Below are 22,159 nucleotides of genomic sequence, written 5' to 3' on the forward strand. Positions count from 1 at the left end.
GTTGCGGTGCCACTAGAGACCGCAAGCGACGCGCGTCAGCGAGAAAGTTTGCTCGCACTGATCCCAGCGCCCTGCACCCGACTCTCGGTTCTGGGCTCATCTCCAATCTCCAGCTCAAACTATTCTCAAACAACGACGGCCACTGAATCCGGTTCATTACCTGTCTGTTATGTCAGCTCTCCACCAACCCCTTCCGTGACACTGCCAAGTTCTCCACTGTTGTACACCTCAGCTTTCCATCGCGTCTTTTGAATTATATAATGAATGCACCAGAATTTTTCAACTCCTGGACGTCTGGACTCTGTATACTTCATATACAAAATAGACCATGATGAATTTGGAGTGGGAAGGAATGCTTAAGGCTCTCCAAAGGCTATTCGATTCAAAGTATAACTAGCCCTACCAATTCATTTAGCAAAATAAATTTTACCCGCCATTAGGGCAGATCCCCATTCAACGTGCAAGTGCAAGTAGCTTCGTTTCCAATTTGTAATTTTAATTGCCGAATATTAGCGCGCTACCAATCCATATGATATATTATATATCATGACTGGAAAGTGGGAAGAAAATGGGTAATAGGCGAAGGCTCAGTTACGGAGTTATGCGCCACAAGTCATATTTCAGGTGACCCTTCTCTTCATCTAATTTTTTGGGGTGTTATATTCACTGATAGTGATGGTAAACACCGATAAGTGATGATATCCAAATAAAGGTTATTGGAATGATTCCAAGCAGATGTGGAGGGAGTCCTTCTTACCAATGAATGTTTCATCTGCTAAGCAGAAAAAGATTATCATTGATACTTATAAATTGAGAATGCTCACAAATGCTAAATAATTATTTTCTTTTAACCAGCAGAGGAGGGAAAATTGAATTCAGTGAGGTTGGATTTAGGACAAGTAATTGAGAAGGGAATGTATAAGAAAAAGAATAATCCCAGAACCAATGTATTGATTTTGGAGAGGAAGTGGAGTTTAAAGAAAGGAATTGGGCCAGAAAGTTGAAGAAGAATACATTCTGAACTACGGAATAATAGCTCACAAAGCAAGTCGCTCATTTACAATATTTCCCTGTACTTTGGAATTTGAATTCAGCGGAAAAGCAGTGCCCTCACACCGCAAATCAGTCATACACAGAAGCTCTCAGGTTGTTGCTTGGAGTAGAACCTAAACTTCATCGCCTGGAGATGGAATGTTCCATCATTTCGCGTGACTCGTCACTTGAATCGAGTCGAAAGTTTTTCATTAGAGGTTAGAAATTGAAGGGAGCCAAAAGTTTGCCACTGACAGATGGAATTTGAAGACCGTCTCTCGTCATCGAACTTTTTATTTTCGATTTTTCAGTCGAGCGCTCCTTTTCACGTGGCTGAAGGCTGCTGCCGCGATCAAGTAGGTCCATGTTGTTATTCTCCTCTCAACTCTCGACTCCAGCTCCAGACTCTTATCTCGACAAAATATTTCATTGTAAGGTCCTCGAGTAACGCTTCAAACAGGGCATCTTGTGAGGCATTTTGCGGAAATTGATAGCACGTCCCAGCTCGTACGTTATCTTTGTTACATTGTTGCGGCGCTTTGCATAGGGAGGCGGCGATCGTGTGGGTGCCCGCATCGCCAATTCACTGACCTGCACCAAATTTCAAAAGAAATTATAATTTTTCATCATGGAAATTCTTGCCGAATGAACATTACATGATACTCACTTGTGTTACACGGATGGAATCAAAACTCTCCACAAACATGTAATTTGAACCGAACAAATCAATGCGATGACATAAACATGATAATCATTTTGTTATGTTATAATTTTGTACAGGCCATGTTGAAGGGTTTAAGGCTATATTCAAATATCACACTCATCACCTTCAAACAACCCACAAAAATAACATTAGATACTGATTATTGATTGAATCTGATATAAATTACAAATGTTTTGAAGGTTCAACAGTGCAAGGCATCAACTTGTATTAATTTTCGTTTCAGGGTTTTTCTCGAATAATTATATTAAAGTTCAGCAGACTTAACTTTAAGATATTCCACATATTCTGACACAATCTGTTCGATATTGTAACATATTTAATTTGGATTGATAAATAAAAATCCCTAGCTGAAATATTTATAGGTCTAAGTGAAGTAATTGGCTAATATCGCCAAAGTGATAACGTAAAGATTAGATAATATCAGACGTCCTGGCTAAACTGTACAACAGCCTAAGAGGAATGGAAATAAATTTTGCTAATATATAATATTATATAAAATATTGAAAATTGAGGTTAGGCATAAACATTTAGTGATCGGCGACCTAACGATCGACCGAGCCATACAACGTAGAATCTGACCAAAAACCTTGGCAGAAATTTATTGTGGCAAAACAGTATGCAATTTGAGGAACTAAAAAGTCACGTGGCTAATTATTGTAATGTATGAAACAACTAATAACCTATAAAAAATTACTTCGCATGTAAAAAGCATATTTAAAAACCCCAACAAAAATAATTAAATGTATTAAAGAAGTAGGAAGTTACTGGGCGCATGAATACTGTAATAATTTGAATGCACCAATCAAATAGTGGCAATTGATAGGCGGCAATAGTGAGCCGATTCAAAAATATTTGTATATATTTCTACAAATAAATAGAATTTATAAAAAAGTGTTGTATAGTCTATGTTTTGGATATGGCCCGAAGGCAAAGAAATTATTATATATATAACATAAGTAATAATTTAATATTTTAGCATGGTCTATTTGAGCCATGAATGGTGGAGGACTAGAATATTCAAATTTTATGCAAATTTGAAAATCGGAAATGAGAATTGTAAAATCGAGAAACGAGAACGACACTCACCTGCCAACTGCCACCATGAGAGGTCACTAAAAATTATAGAGCTTAATACCTTGCTATATCTTGTAATAATTTGAAGTTAAATTGAATTACTAAATTTCTTATAAGACTTTGTGATGCTCTTATAAAGCAAAAGTCATTTTAAATAATTTTGTAACCCCTGGAAGAGACAACTCCGGCTACAATAATCCAGGACCACCAGGAGTTGGATCGACATCAGCAGCTCATAAGAAAATTCCGACACGTGAGTGAAAAATATTGAAATAGTGATAGGGCGCCCTCAGTGCTTCGAAATTAAATAAGAATCAAAGCTAGCTCATCGAAAGGGTTTTCTTATAAATTAAGAATTTGGTAAAAAATACTTGCGCAAGTAAATGTAGTATTAAAGGTATTTTATTAGAAGATAACGAATCAATCCACACATCAGAAGATCTATCAATCAAAAAAGTATAAGATCTAGGCTGTTAATACATATTCATATGATCATCAATCTCTGCAATATAATTTGCGATTGTTTGTTGTAGCTCTGATTCACTAGATGAATTGCTCTATTTATTCCTTCAGGTGCCGAATCTCGCACCCTGAGATAAAAAATATATTTATTACAAAGAAATCTATTAGATACTACAGAATTCAATATATATATTTGGATTACTAGTTGTCAGTTTATCATGCTGACCTAAAAATCTATTTTAAATAATTGAAATAAATTTTGCTAATATATAATATTATATAAAATATTGAAAATTGAGGTTAGGCATAAACATTTAGTGATCGGCGACCTAACGATCGACCGAGCCATACAACGTAGAATCTGACCAAAAACCTTGGCAGAAATTTATTGTGGCAAAACAGTATGCAATTTGAGGAACTAAAAAGTCACGTGGCTAATTATTGTAATGTATGAAACAACTAATAACCTATAAAAAATTACTTAGCATGTAAAGAGCATATTTAAAAACCCCAACAAAAATAATTAAATGTATTAAAGAAGTAGGAAGTTACTGGGCGCATGAATACTGTAATAATTTGAATGCACCAATCAAATAGTGGCAATTGATAGGCGGCAATAGTGAGCCGATTCAAAAATATTTGTATATATTTCTACAAATAAATAGAATTTATAAAAAATTGTTGTATAGTCTATGTTTTGGATATGGCCCGAAGGCAAAGAAATTATTATATATATAACATAAGTAATAATTTAATATTTTAGCATGGTCTATTTGAGCCTTGAATGGTGGAGGACTAGAATATTCAAATTTTATGCAAATTTGAAAATCGGAAATGAGAATTGTAAAATCGAGAAACGAGAACGACACTCACCTGCCAACTGCCAACATGAGAGGTCACTAAAAATTATAGAGCGTAATACCTTGCTATATCTTGTAATAATTTGAAGTTAAATTGAATTACTAAATTTCTTATAAGACTTTGTGATGCTCTTATAAAGCAAAAGTCATTTTAAATAATTTTGTAACCCCTTGGAAGAGACAACTCCGGCTACAATAATCCAGGACCACCAGGAGTTGGATCGACATCAGCAGCTCATAAGAAAATTCCGACACGTGAGTGAAAAATATTGAAATAGTGATAGGGCGCCCTCAGTGCTTCGAAATTAAATAAGAATCAAAGCTAGCTCGTCGAAAGGGTTTTCTTATAAATTAAGAATTTGGTAAAAAATACTTGCGCAAGTAAATGTAGTATTAAAGGTATTTTATTAGAAGATAACGAATCAATCCACACATCAGAAGATCTATCAATCAAAAAAGTATAAGATCTAGGCTGTTAATACATATTCATATGATCATCAATTTCTGCAATATAATTTGCGATAGTTTGTTGTAGCTCTGATTCACTAGATGAATTGCTCTATTTATTCCTTCAGGTGCCGAATCTCGCACCCTGAGATAAAAAATATATTTATTACAAAGAAATCTATTAGATACTACAGAATTCAATATATATATTTGGATTACTAGTTGTCAGTTTATCATGCTGACCTAAAAATCTATTTTAAATAGAATTGTCCAAGTCGACAAGTATTAGCAAGCTGATATCGCAGCTACATGCAAATGAATGCATATGATCATAAAAATGAAAGCACATGGTAACGTTTCGTGCTATAAAATTTAAAGAATAGTATTGGCCTGTGATATTTTATTGATCTCGATTATTGCTTCATCTTATATTATATATTTTTTGTCGCTCTATATATTTTTTGCTCTGATTTATTTTTTGCAATATTTGTTAATATATGTATCAAATTGTTTATGGTGTGCGATTTATTATTCCTCAATACTATAGGATAAGTACCATATATATTCTTTTTAATAAATTATCAGTATTATTTTTATAAGCTCCTGTATGAGCCCATTAATGTATGATGACAAGAACATGTCGTACTGAAGTGAGACTGTATCCTATAAAAAACCACGACCTGATTTTTATAATTATTAAAATATTTCATGCTCTACCGACTGATGCCAAGCAGGAGGCTAATCGTTATTTAACTAAAAAAAATAACGTGACAATATCTTGACAAAATGCGTAACTATTATATGTCTAACTCCATTATCAAAGTACCTAAATTCAATTCTACATGAAAACCGAACCAGGAAATTATTTTCCATTGGAATATTTCAAATCAATAACAGTTTTGAGCTATGTCATCGAATTATCAATAATTTGACTAATGAATAATGGTAATATTCTAAGTAGTAATCTATTTGATAAGTCACAGTCACAGACGATTGACAAATTTATTTTTCAGGAAAACCTGACCAGTTGTCAGTCAACTCAAAATTTGATCTTATTCATCACTCTACCAGTGATGTACTTTCATGTCAATATAAAATTTCATAAACGAGTATCTGTGGAATATTAGAGATAATGTTTCCAGGCAGAGGACAACCTAGAACAGAGGATTCCTAGAACAGAGAAGTTCAATAATCAATTACGAATTCAGAAAAAGCCAATATTCTTGGAACGAAGAAGAATCTTATACAAAAATTTTGATATTCTTGCAATCATGCTGAGTAGGTAAGGTAGATGGAAGATTGAGGAAAATCGATCGGAGTATAAGAATAAATGAATTAAATCTCTTAGCTCCTGAACATCATCATACTAAAATGATGACACTTATTCTATTCAGTTCTGGTTTTCTGGGTACGTAATCAATTTGGTCAATATAAAAGGTTTCGCGCATCTGATAGACTGAAAACATTCCATCAACTCCAATTCATCAACGTTTTTGAACTCTCTGAGCAGAGCGAGTACCAGTTGGCCCACTATTTTAATGAATATCCTTCTAACAATCTGGGTCACCTGAACATTCACACCAACTACGAGCTATTGATAACTGAATCAATATAGTTCGTTAAAAGACAGGAAACATAATCTATTGTTGATTTCTTCAATTTTTCACGTTATTGTTCATGACATCGATTATCAATCGAAGAACAGTTACACTGTTATCTTACCTTCGACCTTAGCTGTCACATTGTCAGAGTTGTTGGTCTTCCATACGATATACTTCAGCTCATTCTATTTATCTATGTATTGCTCTTTTTGAAAAAGCATGGTCTTTTTTGTGAAGCTTACATATTATTTATTCGTGAATTCACAAAGGTAATTTACTAGGCTATCTGTCAAGACTTGTTACCTCTGATTCATTCATTTCATACCTTTGGATCTATAAGTAGTATTGTGTGATTAAAAATGAGTATAAGAACGAAATAATATAAGTACTGTACAGTAATTACAAGTTGAAGATTTTGAAACCTGTACAATAGTTCATGAGCGAGTTTTACAGCCTGGGGGGCTCACTAGCAAAACTATGTTCCTCTCCAATCACTTAATAAGCTGTTTTTTCCCTGTTTTTAGCCTGGTTTTCATTAGTAGAGTGAGTGGTAGAATTCCCTGGGCTATCTTGTGAACTCTCCCAATGAAAACGTTCATAGTAGAGTAAAGTCATGGTAGAGTACTGGTTTTTAGTAGAGTAGAATGGTATAGCACCGTGGGAGAGTACTCTACCACTTGCCTTCCCCTACCACCGATTCTCAAAGCACTCTACCACTTCAATCTAATAGTAACAGTTTCGAGCTAGTAGAGCAGAATAGAGTAGAGTTCCGTATTGACATTTCAAGGTTAGTTTTGTTCACTAGACAACAAACTTTACCTACTATTCTCAATTGTAGTGAGAACAGTTACTTGACCAAGTAAGTAGAGTTAGCTCGGGAGAGTTCGTACGCCAGTTACTCGACCAGTAACTCCACCAGTTACTCTACTAGTAAAAACCAGGCTTATTTAGGATGGGTGGGCACCCCTGGGATAGAAAATATTTTTCAAAATGACATTTGATTCATCATAACTTCACTCCCTCCCGACGTACAAAACAATAAGTCATGAGAATTTGACATTTCTGAATACGAGAAAATACCAAGCTTTCACAAGTTCTATAACAAAAACCTGATGTACTATAATATATGATAATCATATAAGCATTGGGAAACAGTTTTCAATATATTTTCAAGATTCCTTTGAATACATCCCATACTTGGAGAATTTACACTTCGGATTTTGGATATTCAGCTTACTCAAGAGTCTAGACGATTGATCAGGTTCCGAGCCAAGATTGTTTATTGCCATAAGCCAAGATTAGGCGTGATAATAATGTTATTCTGTTCGTTGAAAGCAGCAGATCGCTGTTTCGTCGATTACCCGAAAATAATAGTCAACTTTGAGTTACATGGAAAACTGAGTTAATGAAGAAGGGAGGTGATATAGAATTTCGAACGTTCGAGCTTTTGCCGCCTCTACTAAAAGATGCAAGCGAGAGTTATAATTGACTTCGAATCTTGACGATACAATCTGGCAGAAAGCTATAAAGCGAGGCGATGATGACGAAATCCACGCTGAAACTGGGAAAGATTGGAGTGCCGAGTGTTATTGCCACGGTTAAGGATCTCGACGCGCCTGAGGAGATTTGAGGAGAGACTACGATTTGAATAAGTGTTCGCTCGTGCTTAATAGCTTTGGCAAAAAGGCAGCAAGCTGTGAGCAGAGCAGAGGAGGGCTGAGAGAGGAGGTGACGTCAAAACGACCGTCTCAGTTTGTGTGTTCTCCGGGGACCGCAACTTTCTTGACGAGCCCCGTCCCAAAGGAAGAATAACTGTCTTCTTCGAATTAAATAGGAGAAAAACATTTTTTATCTCTTTAACGCGCAACCAGGAATAATGCACGAAGCAACCTCCTCAGAGACACGCATTGACGCGGCAAGGGAAATGCTTCAGAAGCTGGTGGGTTAATAAAGAGAGATGGAATGTCATGAAAGGTACTATCAGTAGAATAAAGGAACACAATTCTTGTGTATTATTCTGTTAACAAAAAAAACTAATTCCTACTTTCTCTTGAAGTGAGTATTATGAATCTTACATGAACCAAAAAAATAGATGATTCTTACATTCAATGTGAATTTATGATAATTTTCAAAATTATTTTCCCCATTTTATTGAAAATTGAGAACTTCTCTTGTATACTCCTAGTATATAGACCTATATACAATCCTTGTGAGTGATATTCCAGTCAATAGAGACATGGAAAAGGGGTTTGAATTTATATTGTAGTTCTTATTTCCTGATATATTGTTTGGATTTACATAAGAGAAGTCCATAACCAATTTTTTCATGCGAAGTTTTCCTGTGCTTTATACATGTTGCCCCGAAAACCTCGTATTCTCGGTTCATTTTCCAGTTATCAGTTAATTTTGCCAACTCCAGGCATCGGACAGAAAATTTCACTAACCCCTTCATTCAGCACAAGAATGTTTTGCATGAAAAAATGGTTCTGGACTTCTCTTATATAATATCCGAACAATATTTGAATAAATCAGAACTTTGTTATTGCAATCACCAAGAATTTAGTGACTGGTCCAGTGAGTAATGAGACGGATGATGATGATGAATTTGATCTAAAATTAAATGATTGGGGTGATTATTCCATTCCCACTACTAGTGCCATTATTGTTTTTTTAGTATTTATATATAAGTCTTTTTTGGCCACATAGGACCACTTGAGTCAACTAACTAAAATCATCTTTGGTTCTGAAGCTGTCTAGCTTTTCGATCAGCCCAATATTTCTTCATTCTCTCGGATCGTTGTCGTCTTTCTGCATCGGTGATTACAATCTCCCTGTGCATTTTTGGCAAATTGAATATGTGCGTTTTGAGTGAATGGTTTTTTTCACTTTATCAATGGCATCCTCAACTTTCAAGCCTATTCCTTGAGGATCCTGTTTTAGTTCATCAACATACTTGCCACTTTTTCTCTTTCTTAAATTACGCATTGAAAGCTGTTTCAGAGCTCGATTCTCAGGCATTTGCAGAACATGGAAAAAATGAGAAATTCTTTGTTTTTACATTATACTGAGGATGGGCTCTACTTCCTTATAGACTGTCTCATTGGTTGCAATTCTCCAGACTCCATTCTTTTGATAACTTCCATTTATGATGGCTCTTATGGACCTTCTCTCTGTTTCACTCACCTGATAGGGGAGTAGTAGATAAGAATGAGAACGGCCTGACGTACTGTTTTTCAGCTCCTGTTTATTCGAAAATAACTCGGGTACTTTGTGACTTGCAGGATTGATATTTGGCATAAAGTTAATAGTGGTGAAGTTGATTGTGATCACGAAGTTTCGAATTGATACGTACAATAGTTTCTGTGGAATACGTGAATATATTTTTCTTGTTCGACATGATTTCTCAAGGAACGCGTAGCAAGCAGCTAACCGGCAAAGATAAGGCTCAAGGCAACAACAGCCCGGCCGGAGCTCCTCGACCCCGCTCCTCCTCATCATCCACCAGTGAGGGGCCGGCTTGCGGAAAACAGCTGATTCGGGACACAATATCTGAATTTCTTGCGGAGGACAATCAATTCGACAATATTGTTGAACGATTGTTTGAAAAGTTTTCTGCCAGGCTGGAGGAATCAGTGACGGCAGCTATTAGTGTTAAATTCGAAACCAGGTTTGCGGAGGCAGAGAAGAAGATTGCCACATTAACCGCTCAAGTAGACAATATGAAAAAATTGTCTGCGGTACAAGTTGACGAGTTGGAGCAGTATCAACGGAGAAATAGCGTGCGAATTTTTGGGTTGCCAGAGGAGGGAGGTGAAAACGTTTCAAGCATTGTTACGGACTTCTTCCGCACCAGGCTCAATAAGGAGATCGACGTTGCGTCAATCGACAGATGTCATCGCGTTGGCCGACGTATGGTGACTGATGCTCAACAACAACCACGACCGAGAGCAGTACTCGTGAAATTCATCAGTTACCAGACGAAAAGAGCCGTCCTGACCGATCGGCGCAAATTGAAAGGGACGGGATTGACGATACGCGAGGACCTGACACAGAGACGAAACGACTTCTATCGCAGCGTAGCCAGGAGAGTTGGAGTGCGAAATGTATGGACCGTTGATGGACGCGTGATCTGGAGGGAGAATGGTAATGTAATGTCTGGCGGATGGGAGCAGACGCTTGATAGACTTACCTGACATAGTATAAGCACACTAAAACAATAATAAGCATAGCGTTGAAGTGCTCTGAATAATTCGGTGAATGATGGACAATGATCATGTAGGTTAAACTCATTTTATTTTTCTTTATAATATTGTAGTATATTTTTCGTCTTATTTATTTTCTGATATTGTTTTTCTCCGTATGATTCAAAAAATCATACGCATATGGCATTAAAACATTTTTATTTTTTTTTTTCACAATGATGAGAATTTGCATTAATAATTAATAATTGGTATGAAAGATGCGTCTGAGACATGTTTGTGAATGAGTGAGAGAGATTCGTGTGGGAGAGATTATGAGATGTACAAGATTTTATGCTAGATATTTATGAGAGGTTGACCTGCATTACATTTTTTGTGCATTTCTTCTTGGGTAGTTATTCGTCCAAATCATTTGGTACGATTGGAATCAATCTGTATTTTCATTCGTGCTCTTATTGAAAGACAGTAACTGCAATCAGCCTACTTATCTGCCGTAGTGTTGTTTATCTCATTCTGCCAATACATCTTATCATTATTTATCGCAAAGTGCACTATAGAGCGAGGTATATCTTCTATTATTTATTTTATTTTCTGTCGATTACTTTTCTGGCTATCCATCATATCTGCTGATCACAGACATAATAAAGAAATATATTTATGTTCTGGATGAGCTTTTTTTTTCTCATGTTCTATACTATTGAATTCACTATCATTTTTCTTTTTATGTCATGAGCGGAGTTTGCTATAATGTTTTTATTGTGGGTACCGAGTCTTATTAGTTCTGTTAATAAAGTTAGTTGTTTTTCTCATATCACTTTCAGATAATACCTACCCAGGTAGATTAGTATCTAAACCCGATTGTTGTTATTTGTGATTTTGTTTGTTTGTTATTAAATTTTATCAAACAGGGGCTGAAGTTATAGGCCTGTAATAGTTTTGTTCACTTATTATTTGATATTGATTTAAATCAATTTGAATTTATCGTTTAATACCGGCCCAGAGTAATGGGTGTGAGTATTATCGTCAGTATTGGTACATATATTTTTTTTGTAAGTATGTTTGGATGTGCATGTATGATTGAAAGTATGAATGTGAAAGTTAAACTGCCTCTCGTTACTTATAGCTTGCGATTGCTCTCACTCAGATGCGGTTGCGGACTGCAGCTCTCGTTAAAGAACAGCTATGAGTGCTGTAGATGACCGATCTGCCGCGTCGGACACCAAATGTTTGCTTCAAAATAAACTACAGCCCTTTTCTGGTTTTCTTAAGATAGCTCATGTTAATGCACAGTCTGTTGGTGGTCACATTGACGAATTCAGGTATATTTTTGAGTCGAATCAGTGCGATGTGGTCCTGGTGTGTGAAACATGGTTGAAGCCATTTGTGTCATCACGAGGAGTTGATTTGGATGGTTACACTCTTGTTAGGAACGACCGATTGCATAAGGGTGGAGGAGGAGTGGCGGCATATGTTAGAAGCGAACTGAAGCCAGTCTCGAAGTTCAAATCTGATACATCTAGAGCTAATAAGCCAGAATATTTGTTTTTAGAAATAACTGTTTCAAGACAGAAAATTTTGTTAGCTGTCTGTTATAGACCGCCTCACATAGGCTTTATGGATGAGTTTGAAGAGGGTCTTACGCAGTGTATGGCCAATTATAACCATGTTATTGTTATGGGAGACTTCAACACAGACTTGTTAGGACCGGCTACTTTTGACAGAACACAACTGACGACAATATTTGACTCATGCAACCTGACTCTGCTCCGTCTGGAGGCCACCCACCATACGGCTACATCCCATACCCTCCTTGATCTAATAGTAGTCTCTAATCCCAAATTGGTAAGAACTCATGGACAGATCCCAGCTCCCGGACTTTCTGGACATGATCTAATATATTGCGTGTACACCATTAAGCCCCCCAAAATGAAGCCAAAAATAATCAAGTATTATGACTACAAAAATATAGATAGTACAGCATTATTCCAAGAGACAATTCACATGCCCTGGGAAGGAATTTACTACACTAATAATATCAATAACATCCTTTTAATAATAGTCAATAATCTACAATATCTCTTCAATAAATATGTTCCCTTAAGGAAAAGACGTGTCACCAGGACACCAGCTCCATGGATTACTCAGGATATCAAACAATTAATGAAAGAACGAGATAGACTATGTACACTGGCCAGACGAACACACAATACAAATACTTTTGACGAATACAAAGCAAAAAGAAATAGATGTAAACAGTTAATTAGAAATTCCAAAAGTCAATATTTCAAAAATTTGTTAAACTCTAATAGATCAATGGCTTCCAAATGGCGCGCTTTAAAGTCTCTCGGGGCAGGCAAGGATAAGTCCAAGTTGGTGGTCAGACATACTGTTGAAGAATTGAACTGTCACTTCTCTCAGGTTCCGGTGAGTTTGGATTTGGCCTATGAGTATTCTAATAATTATGAGGTGTTACGGTGCGATGATGAGTTTCACTTGGCAGCAGTAACGCAGATGGATGTCATTAGATCAATCTGTGATATTAAGAGTAATGCTGTCGGCGCCGATGCACTTCCAGTGAGATTCATCAAACTAATTCTGCCTCTCATTTCTCCGTTTATCACACATTTATACAATACTTCATTTATGACCTCCAGCTTCCCATCTGCATTCAAATTTTCCATGATCATTCCATTCAACAAAGTTCCTGATCCCACTTCTCCTTCTGATTATCGGCCGGTCGGCATACTGTCTGTCTTGTCTAAGGGTCAGGAGAGGCTTGCTCATAAGCAAATGAGCGGCTATATTACTCGGAAAGGAATCATCAGCGAACATCAGTCTGGATTCCGAGGAGGACACAGCACCACATCAGCTTTGCTCTGTGTTTCAGATGACATTCGAATGGCCATGGATAGGAGACAATCTACACTGGTGGTGTTGATTGACTTGAGCAAGGCATTCGATTGTATCTATCACCCGCTGCTTTTGAAAAAACTGAAAAATTATGGTTTTTCTGAGAGAAGTGTGGCATGGGTGAGGTCATACCTTCTTGACAGACAGCAGTGTGTTCGATTGGACAGCACGTCTCGATGGAGGGTGGTCAACAGGGGGGTACCTCAGGGTTCAGTTTTGGGACCACTACTGTTTAGTTTGTATGTAAATGACGTAACTGACCGACTCAGACACTCCAGATATCATCTTTATGCAGACGACCTACAGATTTATAGACATTTCAAGACTGATAACTTTGGTGAAGCAGTTACTCTCATGAATGAGGATCTGACTGCTGTCTCACTCTGGACAGCACAGCATGGATTGAAAATTAATGAATCAAAATCCAAAACAATCGTTATAGGTAATAGGAGACTTTTGAACCAACTTGACTTTAACCATGGACCTTTCATCGAAATTAACTCTCATAGACTGGATTATAGTGAAAACATTACAAACTTAGGACTTACATTTAACAGACATCTAGACTGGACTGAACAAGTGACAAAGACTTGCAACAGGGTCTTTGCAGGCATTCACTCACTGAAGAGAATTGGAGCTGTTATCCCCTTACGGGAGAGAATAATGCTTGTGAAGACCTTGATATTTCCGCATTTCCATTATGGAGATGTGGTCATACAGGACATGACAGTGACTCTTTCTGAAAGACTGCAAAGGGCTCAGAACTACTGCGTGAGATTCGTCTTTGGCCTTGAAAGGGACGTCCACATAAGCCCTTACATCACTCAGATGGGTATTTTGAAGCTTCGAGACAGCAGAATTTATCATGTGCTGATGCTCCTCCACAAGGTTCTGGCAACTGGGTCTCCTCTCTACTTGAGTCAGAAATTTCAATTCCTCGCAGGAATCAACAGAAGAGATACGAGGCATGGCGCAAGCCTGTTGAGCATTCCCATCCATCGCACTGTGACATATAATAGGTCGTTCTGTGTGACTGCTTGCAGACTGTGGAATAGCTTACCCGCATCTTTGAGGAGTGTGGAGAGGCGGACACTGTTCGGCGCGGAGGTCTTGGCGTGGCTGAGGGAGGGCGATCGGGGCATAGGATGAGGAGGTGTGTATGCGTGGTGTGTTTGCTTGTGTGAAAGGTGTGTGTTTGCATGAAATTTTCTTGTTTCTTGCTTAAAAATAAAAAAAAAATTTTTTTTCCTATAACTCTATTTTCTAACTTTTTTTTTAATTTTATTTCAGTCCAAAATATATTCTACTAAATTAAATTAATTTTTTTTTTTCAATTATTGATTTGTATATACATATTTTTTTTCTATCATATTACTTATTATTATATTTAAGAGATTATTTCCTTATGTTGTTTGCAATGTAGATGCATTAGAATTGTATAGGAGGGTTAAGTGGGAGAGAGGGCCGGCTGCGCCCTATCTTAGTACTCACTGGGTTCTCTACTTGCCAAATTTTTATTATATAGTCCAGTGCAATATTGAATAGAAGTGGGGAAAGCCTATCTCCTTGTCTCAGTCCAGTCTTTATTGAGAAAGGTTCAGAAAGCTCTCCTCTGAATTCAACTTTCGACTGTGTATTTGTCAAAGTCAATCCTATCATCTTTATCAACTTTGGATGTAGACCATAATACTCAAGAAACTTCAACAAAGTTGGTCTGTGAATGCAATCATACGCCTTCTTGAAATCGGAAAATGTTATAAACAGCTGTTTATTATTGATTTTAAAGTTCTCAATTATCAACTTCAAAGCTAGAATCTGGTCCGCACAACTTTTGTAAGGCCTGAATCCTCCCTGATATTCCCCCACTTGAGGTTCCAATTAATACACCTTTTGATCTATTAAAGATTTAATTTAAAATTATTTAAGTGTAATTCAGGTTACACAAAACTAATGTTCCTATAAGACCAGTGGTATCTTTTGTTAATTCCCTCTGCTCTAGATTAGCCCACAAACTGAATAGCACCTTTCGGTCATTGACGGGTTTTCAACCAAAATTCAGTATTGAAAATTCATTGGAGTTAGTCAACAATATGAAACATATTTCTGTTCTATGCTCTCATAAACTTGTGTCATTTGATGTTACTGATTTATCCACTAGCATTCCGGTGGTGGAAGTCTTGAAAGAACTGAGGAAATAATGAAAGCCTCTATCAATGGTCATACACTCAGAGAAGAACTGATAGGATTGATGAAGTTATGCACTCAGCATAATTTTATTTCAGATCTAACAATAGATTTTTTGAACAAAGAGAGGGGTTGGCAATGAGGTTACCCCTCTTAACACTCCTAGCTGAATTATTAATGGATAAGTTAGAAAGTAGAATTATTGAAAATGGTCATTTCAAAGATGAAATTGTTCACTGGCTTCGATATGTAGATGATATCATTTGCTTATGGAAAGGGAGTAACAGACAACTAGACAATTTTCTTTCCTATCTGAATGAATTACATCAGAGTATAAAATTCACTGTAGAGGTAGAACAGGATTGTGTATTGAATTTTCTAGATATAAGAATGGATCATAGCACTGGTTTTCACAAGTTTTATATTTTCAGAAAACCAACCCATACTGATGTTATCATTCCTCTTCATTTTTGTCATCCTATTCCTCACAAACTTGCTGCTTTCAATAGCATGGTCTATAGAGCACTAAAAATACCTATGAGCCATCATGATTTTGATATTGAGATCACTAAAATTCAACAGATAGCTGTCACAAATGGGTATGAAGAAAGTATGGTGGACAGATTATTGAGTAAAATTAATAGACAGATTTCAATCAATTCTAGCTTTGTAGGCTCAAACTGTGAGGAGAAGACTTGTATAACAATCCCATATTTGGGCCTTGTATCTGATAAGATAGGTAGTAAATTGAAGAGGAATGGATTTCATGTTGCTTTCAAGACCAAACCGATTTTAAGTAGTCTATTTAGCTGGAGTAAAGACAAAATTGATATTTGAGATAAAAGTGGGGTATACAAACTTAAATGTGGTGATTGTAATGCTTGTTATGTGGGTCAAACCGGTGAAAGTTTCAAAAGTAGAATTAAAGAACACATCAGAGATTGGAATAAACAAAATGGGGAATCCAACTTTGCAGAACATTTGATAACAAATAATCACAAGTTCACAGTTAAGGAGAATGTTGAGTTTCTGCATGTTAATAACAAAGGCAGATCTTTGAATATTCTAGAGGCATTAGAAATAACAAGAGTAATAAAGGAAAATTCCCAGTATTGTTCAAATGACCAGATTCATTTCAACCAATACAACACTACGAATCAAGTTTAATCATAAAATTGTCAGCATACATTAGTCAATAGTTTTCCAATCTACATATTTGTTTTATTATCTTTCACACTTGTTTCTTGGTTCTTATTTTGTAGTCAATCAATCAATCAATCATTCAAGCAATCAATCAATCAATCAATCATTTTATTCAGTAAAATGCATTTCAAAATTGGTCTCGCTAAACCTAAAAGATTTTACAGCAGGTGCCTACAAATAATAAAATACATAAATAGAATGAATGCTAACTTAAAAAATAAACTAAGGAAAAAATTTTTTTCATGAAACTGGGAGTTTAGGAATTCAAAAAGGAGTATTAGATGAACTAAGGATGATTAATAGGGTGGTAAAAGGGTTAATGGAAATTGGAAAAAATGGAAAACTCAAAAACCTCAAATCATAAAACTAAATTAAATTTAAAATAAAATAAACTTGATACTCTATAGTAAGTAAGCATCAAAAGATATTAATCTTATTCAGAATAAAAGATAATACTAAATAAAAAATACAATAAGTGATCGGGAGTCTCAAACGTTAATTATCCATCCATATAGTATATGAAAACTAAATGATATATGAATATATATTATGAAGAATTAGATAGTCACTCTAAGGCGGCGGTGTTTCACAGATACTGAAATTAATTTTACCAGCAAACTAATATTTTGTAATTATAAAAATAAAAAAAAGCAAAAAAATGATGATTTTTCACTATCTAGTGTACATTAAAGTGTTGGAGTAGTAGTGTCACAAATTAAAATCATTCACAATGATAAGTTGGAAAATATCTTCCTTGGAATAATCTCGGATGATGATAGGGAGCAAATTAAACAGTTCTGGAATAGTGTATTTCAATGATCTTTTACCGTACAAATTATTATATCTAGGAATTGAATATACACTGAATGCTCTAAGATTATATTGAGGTATAGGTGCAAATTGTCGGTTAGAATAATTATTTCTGTACATTAATACTAACTTATATAGATAGAATTTTTTTGGAGTGAGTGTGTGAAAAAATCGTTGAACGGATTGTTTATCATGAACTGTGAAATTTAATCGGTTAGATACGGACATTATACATTTGAGGGTTCTGAATTGGATACGCTCTACCCTGTCTAATAGGTAGTTTGCAGCACATCCCCAAGCCTCGATGCCATACGAGGATTGGATGGATTTATTAAGGATTCTGATAATGATTTATAAATTAGATAAAGACAATCTGGTGGTATATTTCTACGTAAAAAGAAGATTTGAGCACTGATTGCACGCAACTTTTTCGAAATATGATCTATATGTAATTCCCATTTTAGTTTATCATCCAAGATTACACCGAGGTAACGGGTGTTATTTGTAACTTTCAAAGGGGTACATGTGCAGGGATCACCATTATTCAAATAAAGACACTTACAATCATGATTTCTTATAACTGGGGGATTAAGAACTCTAGTATGGGGTGTTTTAAAGTGTAGGACCACTGTCTTAGATTTATTAATAATCAAGTTCCTATCATGTGACCATCGAAGAATATTATTATAGTCATCTTGAATTTATTTTTCGGCTATTTCGAAATTTTTATGGGCTACTATCAAAGCAGTGTCGTCTGCATACATAAATAGCTCTCCATTTTTTATCACAGATGGCAATCCATTAACGTAAATGTTATATAACAAGTGGAATAAAACTTATTCTATTCAATTCTATAAAATAGGAGCTAGTATACTTCCCTGTGGTACTCCTACATCGCATCCATAAGATTGACTTGTGTATTTATCTAATTTTACGAGCTGTTATGTAAATAACTCTTGAACCAATCATAATTGTAACCAGAAATACCAATTTTATTCAATTCATTTAAAAGAAACTGGTGATCTAGGGTATCAAAAGCCTTTGAACAGTCAATGAATATATCCAGTACATGTAGTCTATTATTAAAATGACAGTTAATTACATTTGTAAATTCGACAAGAAGCTGTTCAGTGCCTTTTCCTTTTTGAAAACCATATTGAGAATTCGTATTTATTTCATTGGCTCTGAGGTATTTGTTCAAAGATGCAGATACATATTTTTCAAATATTTTTTCAAAGATTGGGAGTTTAGCAATAGGCCTGTAATTTGCTAGACAGCTGCGAGGTCCACATTTGTGTATTGGTTTGACTATGGCTTTCTATGGCTCTGGAAAAATGCCTTTTCTTATACTTGAATTAATCAGATTGGAAGATGAATGACATATTTTTTCTTTTATCATCTGCACATCGAGAACCCTTATATTATCAATACCAGGAGATTTGCTCTTATTCAAGTTATTGATTATTCTCAAAACATCATCTGAGTTTGCTTTTTTAATATAAAGACTTTGATTTGTAGGAGTATGTATATTTTGCAATAGAATATGGGGGCATTTGTGTACAATATTGTTTACGTTCCTCCTGAATGATTCCGAAAATTCATCACAGATATTTTCCTTAGAAAACAAGCCATCAAACTCACGTAAGATAGAGTGGTCAGAGTCATCTCTTGCCCTTCGCCCCAAAATAGCATTTATGCATTTCCATTTCAGTTTGATGTCGTTCCTTGCATTTTGAAAGTTCATTATAATGAAATCTCTTTTTTCATTTTTTATTAATTTATTCACTCTATTTCTGAACGCACAGTATTGTACTTTGAAAGTTAAATGAATTCTATTATTTTTCCAACGTCTAAATAATCTATCCCTCTCTTTAAGCTGATTATATAAGTCGGTTGTCATCCATTCATTCTTAAGAATAGGGTCATCATTTGAACGTTTATTTTGATATTTACTAGTTGTAGCTAATTGATAAGCTTTAGCAAAGTTTGATGTAATAGAATCATATATTAGATTTGGAGAGTGCAATAGGTCTGTTATATTCCAATCTACATGATCTAGTAGCTCAGACAATAGCAATATATCTGTATATTTATCTAGAATTCTATCAGAGTTATCTGTATCATTGCAGAGTGGAACTATTAGATGAAGATTACATGCGATAATGTAGTGGTCTGAAATTTTTACGTTGATAAACGTCAACATCATCAACATCATCATATGATATTCACTGAGAGTAAATTTTGTTAACATGGCGATTCTGTTGCTTAAGCCGCCATTTTGTCACACCGTTGAGTGGGAGGAGACTGTCTAGCTGGGCCAATAGCAGGCGTTCATGCCCTTGACCAATAGCAGTACTCGCCTACTAGTATAAATTCTGCTGCTCTTGTATTTAGTTTTAGTTTACCGGTCTTTCTAAGTATCAATAAATCTGTGGTTCTTGACAATTAGTCTTTTTCATTCAATATGAATAATTACCACAATATCAACTTCTCAAAAAATATCAGATTATCTATTTATTATTTATATATTATTTATTCGCAGCATTGATGTTAATTTCCATTTTATAAATTTTACCATGTAATTTGTGATAACGATTCACTAACAATTTTTGTCATTCAATTGTGGCATCCGCCTTTAACTGTAGAATTTCTGTAGGCAAAAAAGTTCTATCGATAAGGATAGCCTGAACGGAAAAGACTGATCAATATTACTCTGAGCGTATCTTTTGGGAACTTGAAGTCAGTTTTATTGAGTTCAATTCGTTGATTTTGATCCTTGAAAGACTATCTGCTATTAGATGATAATCTAGATGATTATAGAATATTTTCAGAGTGAATGATATTCTCAACGTCAACTAAAAGTAATTCTGTGGTGTAGTTAGAATGGGGGAGCTCAGAAGTTCAGTGCTTAGTGAGCTTGTTCATTATTAAGTTAATAAGTATTAGAAGTCATTAAATGAGTCCCTCATCTCATTGTTGCTAAACTTTGGTTTCAAGGCCACAATAATTGCTCATATTTCAGCCAAAACTGATTGACTTATGTTTGTAATTCATATAATATAATGCTTGTTAATCATTGATAAGTCATAGGCTACTCTGCTGGACGGTTTCCTTATAGTATTCATGCATAATATCTTCAATCTGAAAGACAGGAGTGATGTTAATGAAATAAATTTTTCGACAGAGCACTCCTTCCACTCTATCACTGTCGATGGTCTTTTTTGATGGTGTTCTTGTGGGTTTGAACTTTCTTCCCTGATAATTATATGAAGTTGGCGCCGTTACATGATGGTATTACATAATATTATAATAATATAAACTACATTTCAGTTAGATCCTCATACCTACCAGCAACCTAAACCAGATTGATAATAATTCATTCAAAGAAATCTTTCGAAGAGCCGCTCTAAACGAAGAGAGTTTATCGCATTCAGTTAGTATTAGCTTTGGTGCATACAAGAAATGCAACACAGGAGTATCAACTTGGTTGAGATTGAGTCTTAATCTTACAAACTGAGCTGCTAGGTGATGTGAAACGTTGAATTTCCCCAGAGTCAAATTGCTTCGAATTGGGTTGTTCCTTGTATGTAAATTGAGTACAATATCCTCACACTCCCATTCTTTTTCCTCTTTGATCTATGTGAGCATGATCTTTCTCAAATCACTGGAGAAAGTAGGATGATTGAACTGCACTCAAGACGAATAAAACGGAAATAATATTGTTTCTCCTTTTCAGGTTTGAAAAATAGACTCAGGGAGAGAGTTCACATTGGCTCATCCGATCCACCAAACTTCTTAACAAAGGGACAATCCTACAAATCCGTTATTGGAGACACATTGGTTCTACCATGCGAAGTGAAGAATCTAGGTAAGTCTTTACTTTTCTATTATCTTCCGTGATATCTTGCACAACTTTTTCTCACCAAGATATTGAATGGAATAATCAATTATAAATAAATGAGAACATTCTCTCAGAATGTTGCAGTGGTGCAGTCATGATGCAAAAATGTTACCATACTCGATGCAGTTGAATACTTTTTTGTTAGAATCATCATTTGCTCAAACTAACAACTACAATTTGTAACTTTGAATTTTATATTAGTCTCTATCACAGGAATGGCTCCAACTTTGAACTGGGTTTGACAAGATTCAGCACTACACCTACACCTACTCTAAGGTTTGCAAGTTGGCGATTCCCTCAAAATTGATGATATAAATGATTGAAACAACCCACTAGCAGTTGATGACTATCTTGTTATATTGATTATCTACGGTAATGTTTACCAGAGTAACAGATTCTTCATCCACATGCATAGACCACATATTATGTTTAAGATCACAACATTTTTTCCTATTTTGTCAAAGGCGCTGTGATCGATTTATTTCATCAATCAGTTAAAATAACTTCTTAGTCTTCTTCCTTTTATTGTTAAGGCATCATAACGCCAAAATCACGATCAGTCAATGAAAAGGCTGGTTAATTCATAAATCTAACTGAGAAGAGGTTAGCTCTAGAGTCTAGACCAGCGGTTCCCAACTGGTTGTCTGCGGACCCCTGGGGGTCCGCCGGGCATGTTGTGGGGGTCCACGACATATAAACCGAAAATTAAGGTAAAGTACGGTATAACTTAAATATTGAATAGAGAACAGGTT

General features: G+C 35.6%; 1 protein-coding gene across 1 annotated transcript in view; it reads left to right on the plus strand.

Moving 5' to 3' along the window:
* LOC111057107 overlaps positions 1-21,406 on the plus strand; it is a 35,782-nt gene extending 14,376 nt beyond the window's left edge. The window contains exon 2 of the mRNA XM_039422761.1: positions 21,243-21,406. Coding sequence (XP_039278695.1) covers positions 21,243-21,406 — 164 coding nt within the window. The remainder of the gene's footprint in view (positions 1-21,242) is intronic.
* Positions 21,407-22,159: the final 753 nt, after the last annotated feature.

This window comes from Nilaparvata lugens, chromosome 3, assembly GCF_014356525.2.
Source record: "Nilaparvata lugens isolate BPH chromosome 3, ASM1435652v1, whole genome shotgun sequence".
Lineage (NCBI taxonomy): Eukaryota > Metazoa > Arthropoda > Insecta > Hemiptera > Delphacidae > Nilaparvata > Nilaparvata lugens.